This window comes from Nematolebias whitei, chromosome 11 (genome assembly GCF_014905685.2).
Source record: "Nematolebias whitei isolate Nwh7 chromosome 11, NemWhi1, whole genome shotgun sequence".
Classification (NCBI taxonomy): Eukaryota; Metazoa; Chordata; class Actinopteri; order Cyprinodontiformes; family Rivulidae; genus Nematolebias; species Nematolebias whitei.
Window position 1 is genome coordinate 33,048,742 of NC_056508.1, and position 15,147 is coordinate 33,063,888.

General features: G+C 39.2%; 1 protein-coding gene across 2 annotated transcripts; it reads left to right on the top strand.

Moving 5' to 3' along the window:
• The first annotated feature begins 3,244 nt into the window (after window positions 1–3,244).
• emd (emerin (Emery-Dreifuss muscular dystrophy)) lies at window positions 3,245–15,093 on the top strand. Of its 2 annotated transcripts, none has more exons than XM_037684227.1 (7): window positions 3,245–3,517; window positions 3,669–3,767; window positions 5,771–5,805; window positions 10,582–10,607; window positions 10,722–10,775; window positions 10,873–10,935; window positions 14,308–15,093. In XM_037684227.1, exons 1-7 carry the CDS (start codon window positions 3,436–3,438, stop codon window positions 14,516–14,518), a joined length of 570 nt encoding a protein of 189 aa, XP_037540155.1. In that variant the 5' UTR covers window positions 3,245–3,435; the 3' UTR covers window positions 14,519–15,093. The 2 variants fall into 2 exon arrangements, with proteins under 2 accessions (XP_037540155.1, XP_037540156.1); XM_037684228.1 differs by having other exon boundaries at window positions 5,774–5,805.
• Window positions 15,094–15,147: the final 54 nt, after the last annotated feature.

A 15,147-nucleotide genomic window follows, 5' to 3' on the forward strand; every position in this document is an offset into this window, starting at 1 on the left:
CTTTTCGGTCTTTGAAGTAAATGTTTTAGCTCTGATGTGTACATTTATGCCCGATCTGTTTGACAGGAAACCACTTACAGCAGATGAGAGTCACTTCAAGTGCTCTTTCTTTTAGAGAGAAAAGACTGAACTTCAAAATAAAATATTATATATCCTAATTTAAATCTTGACTTGTTTATCTGTAAAGATGGATGATTTTGCTGATCTCCTCAAAGGTGCATTCTCAGGTAAGACAGCAATTTACATTGGGATTTATTATAGTTTTATTCATTTCTCTTTAAAAATAAAATAAAATAATTCCCAGGCGACGCTGTTATTACAGAGTCTTCTGCTTCATCCTTTTCCGATGGAGAACTGGACTTTGAGAGTTTGAGCGTTGATGAGAAGAGGGAGGAAGACAAAATGGAGAGTTTGACAACAAAGACGGATGAGGCTCTGCTTCAGGAAGCTGCAGATGAGAGCGTGGTGACCACAGACACTCTGCTCGTGGCTGAAAACCAAGAGTCGGCCAGCGATGAAAGTGACGAGGAGGACACAAGCTCAGAGGAAGAAGGTTCTTCGTCTGGAGATGTGGAAGAGAATGTAGGAGCATTAGAGGAACCAGAAGGTTTATTGATGTCTGTCTGCTGCAGTGACGACCTTTATGATGCCCAAAATGAGGAGGAGATCTTTGCTGAGGGACCAGCTATGGCCTCAGAGGGGACAGATAACCCTAAAGATAGCAACAAGGTGCAAGGTGAGGCTGAGAGAGACGAGGAGGCATCATATTTTGGAGGAATACCTGAACGCGGAGACGAAACTATGATGATAGAACGAGAAAGAGAAGAGTCATCCGATTCTGACAGTGAAGACATGACAACTGAACAAGAAGAAAACATCCCTCTCCAAGAGACTGACAACTCCTACAAGATCAGTTCCACGGTGAAAGATAATTTGGCGTTCCAGGGCTTGTCTTTGGAGAATTTGCAGAATCTCATCACTGAAGTAGATGGTGAGAAATATGCAGAGAAAATGACAGATTTCACAGGAGATGAGCACCAAGAAGCAGGCGAAACCATCGCAGATTATCCATCGGACTTCTCCTCTGGTGAATACGCAGGAGCTGAGTTGAACGCCTCGCCTCCTGTGAAGCAGGAGCAAGGAGCTGTGACAGAAGCCCCATGGATCGGAGGCACGGAGGACTCTGGATGTGAGAAGGATGATGGCTTTTTGTACAGTGCAGACTTGGAGATGAACACTGAGAAGGTGGTGAACGTGGATGTAGCAGCTGGAGAACATGAAGGTCCTTCATTGGCTGTGATGGGTGACAGAAGCTCCTACAGCTCCAGTGATGATGAGGAGCCATTGAGAGGAACCAGGGAGGAGCCCTCAGATGATATGAACGTCCGAGACGTTGATAACGTGAAACTGGAGGATGTTCAGCTTTGTGAGTTTTCCAGGTGGAGCGGCTCCGATGATCAAACCATAAAGGACAGATCTGATCCAGCAGATTTCATCAGGTCAGGTTTTGACATGTTAAAAACCAAAAACTTTCTGTCCGAGCACCTGCTAACCACAGAAGGCATAGATGAGACAGAAGATCTTCCTTCAGATGAGAATCAGTGTCCGGCTGAAGACGTAAACTGCTACTCTGTCGTGCAAAGAGCAACAGCAAGCCCTTGGAGTCAGGGATCCATTGACGACGGCTTCTTATTCAACGTCGGCTCCTCTGAGGTCAGTGAGACCCTGCAGCTGGCCAATGATAACAAAGAAGAGAAAACTAACTCTGAACAGATGCAGGAGAGAATTGAGGCCTTCAAAAGGTTTTATGACAACAGTGATGACAAGGACGGAAAAGGGGGTGAGTGTTCAGGACAAATATGAAGCAGAGTGTGATCAATAAGATAGTCATCACTTTCCTAAATGTTTGTTTTCAGAGAGACAAATAAAAGTTCAGTTCTGTGCAGACCCATTGTCCCAAGTCAATTACTATGAAACTGACAGGTACGTAATAAGATAAACTTGAAACTGGGGGAACGGTAAATTAACCGGATTTAAACTAATGATTGTTTTGTCTTTTCTTAGCAGTGACAGAGATTCACTCAGCAGCTCCACAGACATGGAGGACGACCTGAGCTCTGAAGTAAGAAAAATCTCCATTTGCGCATATGAACAAACATGGCATGACACAAACGATAAATACTGTCTCGTGTCTTTGTGTCCAGGAGCTGAAGAAACCTGAAGACATCCTGGAAACTATCCCTATATGCGAAACCCCAAAACTCGAGCTGCCACAGAGTGTGCCAGAAGTTAGAGACACACAAACCTGCACAAAAGCATGCAAGGTATGCAACTCTGGGCATTTGCTGAAATAAACTCTTTGTATGCGTGTTTAACTCAGTGTCTTGTGTTTTGCTCTCACAGGGTGGCAGTAAGCTGAAGCTGATGTTAAATTTGGGTGTTGTGATGATGACGGGACTCCTGATGTTCTGGCTGGTCACAGACAAACCTGACTGGCTCAGGGATCTTTTCTCTGTTTAAGGATGCAGCTAATTTTGGTCCTTTTTTATTACCGTAATAAATAAAACAATAAAAATAAAGTACTGGTTTGTAAAAACATGCAGAAAAACCTCTGTGCATACACAAAATTCCTTTTTATTTTTTTGCCTAATAAAATATTTCTTGTTGTTTGAATTGATGTTGGCATTTCTTGCATTGGAAATAATAGCTTTTATTGATTAAAAAATAATAAGAGTAAACCTATTGCAAATGACACGGAACTAGAGTTGTTTTTGACCAAGTTGAACAAAACACTATAAAAATATTTCAGTAGTAAAACTTTTTCTCCTGTTTATTATTTTAAAGCATTCATATCTTCTAAAGTCCTGATAAAGAAACTGGTCTAGATGACATGATTTAACCTTTTTTTGTTGATAAGTTATGTCACATTTATCATCAAAACTGGGAGTAACCGAGACCAAAATTAGCTACTGTAAAATTAATTCAGATAAAAGTTAAAAAAAAAAAAAGACTTCAAGATTTCACATGTTCATCTAATGATTACTTACACTAAAATCCGTCCCCTAGTTCATGAGCAACTGCTGACGCGGCAGAAAAACAGAAACACTGACTGTACAACGTAAAAATATCATTCTGCCTGCAGATGGCGCTGCTTCATACAAACGAAGGAAAACTGAAATTAAAACGGAAGTGACGTAAAACGGCAACCAAGAAGAACACTCGTTTGTTTTCTTAGCTCAATATGAGAGGGCGGGGTTAGCATGCTACACGTTAACCGTTCGATTTTTATCTTGTTTTACCGGTGCTACCAGTGACAAAGAGCGAACGCTCCGGTAGTGGGTGTTGATTCTGGACTTACTGTATGTATTTTTTTTTACAGTCGAGACGAAAGTTTCACCTCAACATAAACTCAATAAGCCGCACAGATAAGTAAATATGGCTTCGCTGAGTAATAAGTCCGCGGAAGAAATCAGCCAGCTGTTGGATGAATACGGAATCAAACATGGACCCGTGGTCGGTGAGTGTTTCTGACCCAACTCGGTTCAAGCGGTCGTTCCACTGAACTTCTCAGGCCTCCTGCTCGTTTGTCTGAAGTTTGAACATGTCATATTTTAGGTAAAGTTATGGGTATTTTATTCTTCGTGTTTCAATATATGTGTTTTAAACAGACACCACCAGAAGTCTGTATGAGAAAAAGCTGAAAGAAGCCATGGCTAAAGACAATAAAGCTAAACCGTCATCTGACAAAACGTACTACAGGGAGGAGGGTAAGTTGTATTTAATCACTGGCAGCTCAGTTTGTAAAGAATTTCGTTAGAGTGTATACATTTATCACTATGTATATTTACCTCATAATGATATATCTTATCATTTATCTCAGTGTACACTAATTCAAGTGCATTTATTGTTGCATTTTATATGGCTATAATCACTTTTAAACTGTACACTGTTGTATATTCTATTAGTCCTGTTTTTTATTTATTTATTTTAACGAAACTGTCCTTTAAGCAAAATCTGTGTAGCTGGTTAAAATGCTGGAATAATTAAACTTAATAAAATTAAAATAAATTATGTGAATTGTATTTATTAATTAATACAAATTATTCTTTACCTTTAAAGTACAGCATAATTTGTATTTATTAAAGAGTAAATAGTTAACAAAAACTGAAGTCAGTAATCAATGTTACTTTTGTGTGTTAATAGAAAAAGGTCCAAACTACTCAAGCTGTGTAAATGCATATGATACAGATAAAGAAAAATGCATAAATAAATATAATCTAAAATTCTTTTTTCAAATCGCTATTAACTATTAGCATGCAGTGGAAATGTATGGAACAACAAAATGCTCAAAATTAATAAATAATAATAATTAAATAAGTATCTAGGCTCATTATTACAAAAAAAATAAATAAATCATTTTTATTCTTTTATTTTATAATTGTGTTTTCCATGATGGTTTATTTATTTCATAATGCCACTTTTCAGCAGAATGACTTCAGCTGTCAATCAACGTCAGTGGGTTGGACCTGCACGCTCACTGGCTGAGCCTTCACACCCATTACCAAAAATGTCCATGCTCAATAATCCAAGTATACAATCCAACAATTTTCAGTCAGGTCATCTGGACAGTTTCTTTTTTTGCTGAAACAGTTCACCTTCCATCCAGAAGGCTTCATCAGTCAAGGAAACACACAACACAAAACTGATTCTTCCCCCAAACAGCTTACTCCAAAGTGGAACAAACCAGATTATTGGATTATTGAGCATGGTCCTTTTTGGTTTTGAACCAGTTTGACATGACTGTCGACGAGGAAGAGGGCCAGCACAAGAGGGAGGGGGCGTGCCAAGGACACATCTTAGCACCAACATAACTGGTTTGTTTCACTTAAGTAAGCTGTTTGGGGGAAGAATCAGTTTTGTGTTGTGTGTTTCCTTGACTGATGAAGCCTTCTGGATGGAAGGTGAAACGTTTCAGCAAAAAAAGAAACTGTCCAGATGACCCGACTGAAAATTGTTGGATTCACATCCATTAGTTTTCCTGAATACCTGCTCACTCACAGACATAATTTAGAGCTAATAATTTAGATATAATTTTTAATTTAAAGCAAACAAATAATCGTTTGTATGTGTTAATCTTGTGAAATTCAAAGAACTAAAACAGTGAGTCCGAAAGACTTCTTCAGTCTGAGGAGCTGTATTCAGCTTAGCCTTATAAGTAGCACCCTCTCATAGTCGGATCAACCAGTTGTTGACATTCAAAACTAGATGTTCACATGTTCAAGGAGGACCATCAGCCTAACAATGGGTAACCTGATGGCTGTTTGCTATTCACAGGGGGCTGAGTGATACTAGCAATAACAGCAGATGTGAAGGCTCATCCAGTGGGCATGCAGATCAGCCCACTGACGTTGATTGACAGCTGAAGTCATTCTGCTGATAAGAGTCAATGTGAAATAAATAAGCCATTATGAAAAACGCCATTATGAAGCTATCCTGAAAAACACAATAATTAAATAAAAGAATAAAAATGTTTTTTTTTTTTTTTTCATTTCATAATGTTTTATTTGTTTAATTTTGAGCATTTTGGTGTTCCATAGCTATGGAGAAATTAATACAAACCATGAATAAAAAGAAAAATACATTATATAATTATTCCATTTTTGTGGTTTGTATTTTTTCTGGCAGATATTGCATGTCAAACTCGAGTCTGATAAGTACAAACATTTGCTGTAACTTTATTGTTATATTTGTGTGGTTTTTTTTTACACAGAAGAAGAAGAAATCACTTATGTTTACACAACACCGGTAAGCATCTTTTAGACCCTTTTCAGGCATTTGTGGTTCTGTTTTGTTTATGTAATATTTACCTTTTTTTAAATTTGATACAAGTACCAAAAAGAACAAATATATTCAACGCTGTTGAAACAATGGCGACAATACTAACAGTAAAAGTTAACTTTGTATCATGTTAAATGTTGGTTATTTTCAGCCACAAGTTTCATTAATTCTGTTATTACCTGGAGACGTTTGGAAATTATTAACGATTATAATATCATTTACCTCATTAATGTTTCTTTTTTATTGCACCGGACTTCATTATGAATGTTTGTGTGTTTCCTGAAACGCTACAGTAGAGCTGGACGATATCTCGATATTTTAAAAATATTGAGATAATTTAAAACACGGTATAAAACGAGACTATATAAAAAGCACTCCTCGGCGCTTCCGTTGAACAAGGCTGTTCGTCTGCCTCTCCTCGGGGAGGAAGAGCTCACCGGGACGGCAGGAGGTTGGCGCGGCAGAGACCCGGGCATCCTTAGCAAAGGTTGTGCCGGTCAAAGCTGGACAACTTTTCCTTCTTCGTTTTTCTGACAGTGCTAGCTAGCTGGCTGAAGAAAAAATGGGAGCCGATTACCCGGTCTCACCGTAATTTATACGGACCGGGGGTGAGGCCCTCACACAGCAGGTGGGTGTGGACTAAAGTTTTTTCAGTGCAGCGCTGAGCGCATAGGGATAAACCCACTAGCGAAAGTCTTAAAGGGCTACGCCTATACTCATAGAATCTGGGGTTACAGTACGTAACCAACGTTTTTCTCCCAGTCTGCAGGTAGCTGCCTTCACGCCACCCCTCCTCTCCCTCGCTGAATACAAACCCGCCCCTCCCCGGCTGCTTGCTCCAGCTGAAGAAGCTTAGATATGCAAGATAGATGCAGGATATGTAGATAGATTAGATAGAAGCTTAGATATATATTTAAACAGAGGAGGAGGTCTCAGATGTCAACTTTCAAAAACTTATAATGCAGCTTTAGGACTGATACCCAGCCAACAAAGTCCATGCTCAATAATCCAAGTATACAATCCAACATTTTTTAGTCAGGTCATCTGGACGGTTTCTTTTTTGTGCGCTGAAACGTTTCACCTTCCATCCAGAAGGCTTCATCAGTCAAGAAAACACACAACACAAAACTAATTCTTCCCCCAGCAGCTTACTCCAAAGTGGAACAAACCAGTCATGTTGGTGCTAACATGGTGTCTTTGGCACGCCCCCTCCTCCATTGCCAGCCCTCTTTCTTGTTGACAGTCTTGTCAAACTGGTTGAAAACAACAAAGTCCATGCTCAATAATCCAGGTATACAATATGTGATGTAATGATACCCAGCCAGTTTCACACCTATCAGGAATGTCATCCATAGCTATGTTTACATGTGCAAAATTCTTTGACTGGATTGAAATGTTTTCAGATTAATTAATTCAAATGTATCGTTTACATGGGCACAATCTGTTCATGACGATCATTTACATGCAGAGGGCTTTGTGCTGAACAGAAGTACTGACATGTGCAGAGTGGTAAACTCTCCTTAAAAAACACAGAAGAAGTTCTACTTCCGGTTTACTTCCGGGATGAACGTAAACAAACATGAGCGCCCAAAATGGACCCGCGACAGGTTTTAATGACTGTGGAGACGTTACTGCGCTCCCTGACTGAGCTACAGGTAATACAGGTCATTTTGAGCTCTTTCAAAGTTTCTACTAGAAATGTTGTGTCGCTCACCGACCAGTTTTGCTTCCCCGACATGCTAATATTGTTAGCATTAGCAAGGCAGAAATGGCAAAGTCGCACATGTGCAGTCAGATCAGTTTTTCACGATCAGAAAAAATTGAACAGATCAAGCATTTACATGCGCACCGTTGGGGTTATGAATCAGCGTAAATCACCCGTTTCGTTCTGATCACAAATTATTTTGGATCACGCGGAATAAACAAAAAAACAACCTGAACAGGGTGTTTACATGATGCATTTTTATTCTGAACGGCCGTTTGATCCGATTACTTATGTCCATGTAAACATAGCTCATGTGACCAGAGTGGTCCATCTGTGAATTGGATTAACAAATCCCTACTGTGAGGTGTGATAGGTCAATCTGCATATGTATGTATCTTACCTTAGCTTTGTAACTCGAACCCCACACTCCCTGTTCTTTGAATTGAGAAAGCTTCTCGAATGAGAAGCGAAACGTCTTCTGATACAAATAAATCCAGTTGTTTTTGTCTTGAACTTTTTTGAATTTACTATGTCCTGGATGACTGAGGGGCCGTTTACACGGCGTGTATTTTGAGTGCATCCGCAGCTTTCTCTCTGCGGTTCTGCTGATCATTTATACGACACCAGTGGCCCCCCTCTTTGAATCCGGAGGTTTCTGCACCCACCTTCCAGAGTGGAGGTTTTTCGCTGACCCCCGCTGATAATGTAAACATCTCCCGCTGAGGCTTTGTGTTAAACCACATGCGCACGCGCGGCCAGACGCTATATTTCTATCAACATGGCGGTGGATACACTGCTTTCAGAACCTCTATTGATGGAATATATTTTAATCTCTTAGTTAATCTACGTCAGATTCCAGCTGCTGTGACCGACATTTGTGTTGGAAGAGACACAATCTGATCCAGTTCTAATATCGCTGTTTATAGAACGAGCCACGCGCACACGTTGCGCTGCACTATAACATCTAAATGTGCTAAATAATAACAGTTTAATAATAGTAAACAGTATTTATGTTAGTGTGCGAGATATAATGAAGCTCTGAGCTAAATGAAGCTATCTGAACTTTATATCCTGATGCATGCACTTTATGTAATTCAAATTTAAAATTATGCTAAACGTATAGCGTGAACACTAAAGTTGAAAATGAAGACATCAGGTTTAATTTTTATTTTATTTATTTATTAAACACTACAAACTGTATGTCACACAAACACTCATAATTATACTGAACACACTATTAAAGCACTTTCACTGAACTTGAATGGATTGAATAAAAGAACTGAGGGGAATTTTAAATAAATAGTTCATCCAATAGCTCTCTTCGAAGTCCTCCTGCACTGCACCTGGGCCGAGCCTCGTTCAGAACCGGTCCGCCTGGTGGGAGACAGCTTCTTCTTTCGTGAAAAATAAAAACTCAGTTGTTTTGTAACCGAAGTAAACACAAACTGACATTATTAAGAACGTTGATTTACCTGCAGTAAAACAACTACTGATTATCATCGTCGACTCTGTTCTGGTCCACTCAGTGACCGGTGTGGAGCTGTTAGACGAAGCGGTCCCGCTTGGCGTCAAATCTGTCGACTCTTATCCACAATCCAGCCAGAATCCAGCTTTAACTTGTTGTTACGTTGTTAGCTAAACTTTTTAGCTCACAGGAAAAGAGCGTGCCGAGGCAGCACGCATGCGCATTAGGTGAAGGTACAAAATTCACAGCGCCATCTAATGACCCGGCATGGTAACTACAGCGGATTCGGGAGGGCAGGGGGGGAATCCTCTGGATGTATGTAAACCCAAAATCTGACCGTGTCAACACAAATCTTTTCCTCTAATTAACATACAAAAAACCCTACGTTTCCCCCCATCGTGTCCGTGTAAATAGGGCCTGAGAATCTTCACCAGCGTAAGCTTAGATATGCAGATATGTCTTTGTTGACTCACAGTGGGAGAGCCACTTTAAATTCCTGATAAGGTATGAAAAATGATGGTAGCTGCTACAAAGGAGAGGTTTGTTGTTCTCCAGGAAATTAACTGGTTTAGAGTGGCACGGCATGAAGTTGTCTTCTCATTAAAAATCATGGAGACAAATATCCAGTTTAGGGTGATTTTTGCTGCGTTCTGGTATTTACACACAGCATAAAAGCACAAACAGAAGCTCAAGGCTCAGCAAAGCTGCAAGGCTCCGTCTGTGTCGGGAGAGGAAAAAAACTCCAAAAGAACAACACACGCAGCTCTGAACTTTGTTTACACAGAGCGATGCGTTCACCAGCATCACAGCCATGGTGCATTCAAGAGCATAGGAACTATTAAATTCAGAAAGAAATGAGCCGTAATCAAACAGAACCGAGCTCAGTAAACAAGACAACTACACAACAATGTGGGCTTTCTAACAGCTTTGGTTATAAAGGTTGAATGGACATACTTCATTAGAATCAAACTTTTTAAAGAGCAAGTCAGCCTTTCGTTACGTTTGCTCTGTATGTTTTCTGTTTAAATTTGAAGTGCACAGCTGTGTTTTTGGTTTTGTTATGCAGGGAAAAATTATTTTATTTTTGAGATATTTATTTTGTACAGTTACAGCTTTGTTAAGCTGTGTGACAGTTGGGACAAAGCTTTGACTCAGAAATATATTTTATTACTTTATGGAAAGAAAATAATATTGTGATATATATCGTATATCGCCGTTTATCTTAAAATATCGAGATATAAATTTTGGTCCATATCACCCAGCCCTACACTACAGTGTCTACAGTGAAGTATGAGATGACTGCTTACTTTCTTTTTTGTATCGCGCATGATACATCTTATGACAGATTTTCAGATTTATAATTAGTTAAATATAATTTTGTTGTCATTGCATTAAAAAAAAAATCAAAACTTTGTCACAATTATTGGCCTTAATATATTTTTTATTTCTAAAGTGAGAAAAGCATATTGTACAACCGCTGTAGATGTAAATATAGCCTAGATTCTACATGAGCTTTGTTTACAATAAATTTGTTATAAAATGTTATTTATCATTTCTTGTTTCGACTTTTCAGAACAGAAGTGAAGGCACTGGAGACAGGTCAGTTCATTTACAGCTTTGACTCAATCCTAATCTAGATTGACTTTCCAAATGAAGCTATAAAATCCAACCAGCAGTCCGAAGAAGTAACCACGATCTGTCTCGTCCATTCAGAAGGACTTACATGAAATCAAGACCAGAATGGACTGGGAGGGAATATGAACACGAGTAAGTTTACATTATACAAACTGTTTTTACTCCTTTATCTGATGATAGGTAATATTTAAAATAAAAACATATACACCTCCTTTTTGTCTTTCTGCAGGACCTCCTACTCCGGCTACTCACAGTCAAGGCCTGAATATAGAGGAAGAGGTTTTGCTGAATCGTAAGTGTTTCTGTGACGTTTGGACATCGGCAGATGAGGTTCTAACTTCTAATAAAAATGTATTTACTTGTCTTTTTTTTTCTTTTTTTTTTTCTGTCTGCAGTTCAGCTCTAAAGTTAAACTGTTTTTTTTATTATTCAATCATCTGGAAAGCTAGAAAGAAAATGGCGCTCCACTAACATTGAGGAATCGTACTTATTCTTGAGAGATAGCCTGCTAACGTACAAAAAAGCTCTCCGTAAAGCTAGAACTTTATATTATTCATCTTTAATTGGTGATAATAAAAATAACCCCAGGTCCATTTTCAGTACCATAGCTAGTCTAATGAAAACTCCTATCTCTGTTGATTCATGTATCCCTACAACTAAAAACATTGATGACTTCATGAGATTGTTTATAAATAAAATTGTTTCAATTAGGGAAAAAATTCAAACCAACATTCCTAGTATCGCCACTGGTTCTGTGTCAGATGACAGTGAGACAACTTTAAAAATGTCACTAGAACATAATTTATGTTTGGACTGTTTTTGTCTTGATGAACTCTTTGAATTGTCAAAAACAATAGCTTCATCTAAACCATCCACATGTCTGCTAGATCCCATCCCAACCTGACTATTTAAAGAAGCATTTCCCTTAATTAATAATCACATCTTGAATCTGCTTAATTTGTCTCTTATAAACGGTTACGTACCACAGAGCTTTTAAGATTGCTGTAATTAAACCTTTACTGAAGAAACATAACCTTGACTCAGGAATCCTAACCAATTATAGAACTATAACTAATCTAACTTTGATCTAAAGAATTCTAGATAAAATATTTGCTGGTCAGTTACATGATCATCTGCAAAGAAATAATCTGAAGAGTTTTAGAGCTCACCACAGCACTGAATCTGCACTAGTGAAAGTTACTAATTATATTCTCATGGCTTCTGACAATGGACAGGTGTCTACACTGGTCCTGTTAGACCTCAGTGCTGCATTTGATACAGTTGACTATAATATTCTACTACAGAGAATATGAATATGACATTGGGATTACAGGAACGTCTCTAAATTGGTTTAAATCATATCTAGCTGATAGATTCCAATTTGTAAATGTAAAGAATGAATCTTCATCATACACCAAAGTTAGTCATGGAGTTCCTCAAGGTTCAGTGCTTGGATCAATACTCTTTACCTTGTACATGCTCCCATTAGGTAAAATTATTAAACAGCATGGGATACATTTTCATTGTTATGCTGATGATACAGTTTTATTTGTCCATGAAACCAAATGAATTCAATCAGCTACTCGGACTACAAGCATGTCTTAAAGACATAAAAACCTGGATGACTCTAATTTTTCTGCTTTTGAACACAAACAAGACTGAGGTTTTAGTTTTTTAAAACTGAGCATCTCAGGCATACATTTTTCAGTCTTTCGCCCTCCTTGGATGGCATTAACCTGGCCTCCAGTTCTAATGTTAAAAATCTTGGTGTTATTTTTGATCAGGACATGTCTTTTGGCCCCCACATTAAAAACGTTACTAGAACCGTCTTCTTCCGCCTGCGTAATATGTGTATGTATTGTCATCATCTGTGTGATCTGTGTTGTGAACCTGTATACTCCACACTGGTTTGTCGTCATATTATCTGCATCGTTTTTATGTCTATATTTTTTATTTACTTCATTTTGTATATTGCTTCGTGTGTTGTCTGTTGTTCTGTCTGTACAGCACTTTGGTTGGCCTTGTAGCTGTTTTAAGTGCTCTATAAATAAAATGGTATGGTACGGTATCATTGTATGTTCCCATATAATGGCGAAATTGGCTTTCTGCATTTAACCCATTCACCACCAGGTGGAGCACTGGGCAGCTATTGGAATCGCCTGGGGAGCAAGTGGTGATGAGATGTAGGGCTCAGAGACACCACCAGGTGTGCAATGACTGAGGATCAAACTCAGGACCTTTGGGTCCCGAGTCAGCTGCCCTGCCTCTACACCATCTTGGCCCCCATATATACACTGCCTGGCCAAAAAAAAAGTTGCCACCTGGATTTAACTAAGCAAATAGGTGCAAGCCTCCTATTGGATAATTGCTGCATGGGCGATTATCTTTCAGCTGGCAACGAGTTATTTAACCCCAACTGGTGCAATGAGTTGCTTCTCATTTCTTAAACAACCATGTCAAAAGACGCATCGCGTGGTCGTGGAAAAGATGTCAGTCTGTTTGAGAAGGGTCAAATCATTGGTATCAAGCAGAGAAAACATCTAAGGAGATTGCATAAACTACTAAAATTGGGTTAAGAACTGTCCCAACGCATTATTAAAAACTGGAAGAATAGTGGGGACCCATCCTCTTCGAGGAAAACATGTGGCCTACTGTACAAGCCTATGGGGGCAGATCTGGGGTTGGTCAGGTCCAGGTTCAGCAACAGTATGTGCTCAAAGAATGAGGTCAGCTGACCTGAATATACTGAATGACCAGGTTATTCCATCAATGTATTTTTTTCTTCCCTGATGGCACGGGCATATTCCAAGATGACAATGCCAGGATTCATCGGACTCGAATTGTGAAAGAGTGGTTCTGGGAGCATGAGACATCATTTTCACACATGGATTGTCCACCACAGAGTCCAGACCATAACCCCATTGAGAATCTTTGGGATGTGTTGGAGAAGTGGTCAGAATCTGCCATCATCAATGCACGATCTTGGTGAAAAATTAATGCAACACTGGATGGAAGTAGATCTTGTGACATTGCAGAAGCTTATTGAAACAATGCCACAGCGAATGCATGATGTAATCAAAGCTAAAGGTGGTCAAATGTGACACCCCCCCCCCCCCCCCCATGCAGCTATAACTGCAACTAAATGTTTCCAGTAACTGATTTTATTCAAAACATTTTAGTCAGGCGCTGCGACAAGTGAAACTTGCAATAACAGCACTATAGGAGGGGGACACTTGAACAGGGAAGCCCCTGCCCCCATTTAACGATGAACAGGTTCTCTTCACAAAGATGGCTTACTTCACTCCTCTCTCAAACCGTCGTTCCTCTCCATCAAGGATGTGAACATCTTCATCTCTGAAAAGAGTGACCGCTGGCCCGCAGAAGAAACTGCAGAGTCTTGGCCTGATGATGTTCTTCTTCTGTGCTGGACCATCCTTTTGGCCAGTGGCTGTTTAGTTTCCCCAATGTAAGACCGAGCATGCTCATATACATTTATATTATTACTGGTAAGCATGCATCAAGACAAGATTATATTAAACATTTTTTGTCAAATGTGCACAAACTGATCTAAGGTATCAATATAATTGTTTAAAGTTGTTGCTTCAAGCGTAAATGGTCCCGTTTCTGCTTCACTGAAATAAAACTTCTACGATTTGTTTTTCAGGCCCCACATGTACGACACCCCGTCCACGTTCAGTAACTCCTCCCTGAAAGCAACACCCCCTAAGTCGGGTCAGGATGCTCAGAAGGCAGCGAAGTCGACTCGTCTCGTCCCTCTGTGGCTTCAGTTCTTCTTCTTCCTCGCCGTGGCGGTCTTCCTCTACTTGGTTTTCTCCAATATGGAGACCAATGAAACCATAAAAGGACTGGAATGAGTTAATTTTTCTCTTAATTGACACTGGGGGAACTTAGACATTATTCTGCATTTAATGTTGAAGAATGATATTTTAAACGTTGCTGTAATTGTGGTTTTTGCAATATTTGTGTTTTTAGCTCATGCTTTCACCTACTTGTGGAATATTTCATTTTCCCCCAGAGGTTCACAACTCTTAAGTGAACAAATTGTAACACTAAATCTTTCAGTCATGAGTGGATTGCTGCGCTGTCCATCCAGATAGTTGCAACACGATCTGATCAGTGTCGCTGCTCGTTAGCCGTTTTGCCATGAGTTCCAACAGATTTTACATTTTATCCAATGCCGTGGACGTCAAATCGTAGCACTTCGTACTATAACGCAACAAATAAAAGCACCACACCCTGCTCTGTAACAAAAACTTTATTGCCGAAAGCTTCCAAAGTTCAGTGAATCCAACTTCTTTTAAGATGCTGAAAAATAAATATTTTTATGTCAAGTTGGCAAATCAAATTAGCTTTTTTCTATTAAAATTTAAATTGACGAAGCAGTAAAAACACCTTGAACAGTGTCTATATAAAGTCGGTGCAGTGTTATTTTAAAGTCAATATCAAAGTGTTACGATGCATTTCTGATGCTTCCTTTTATTCC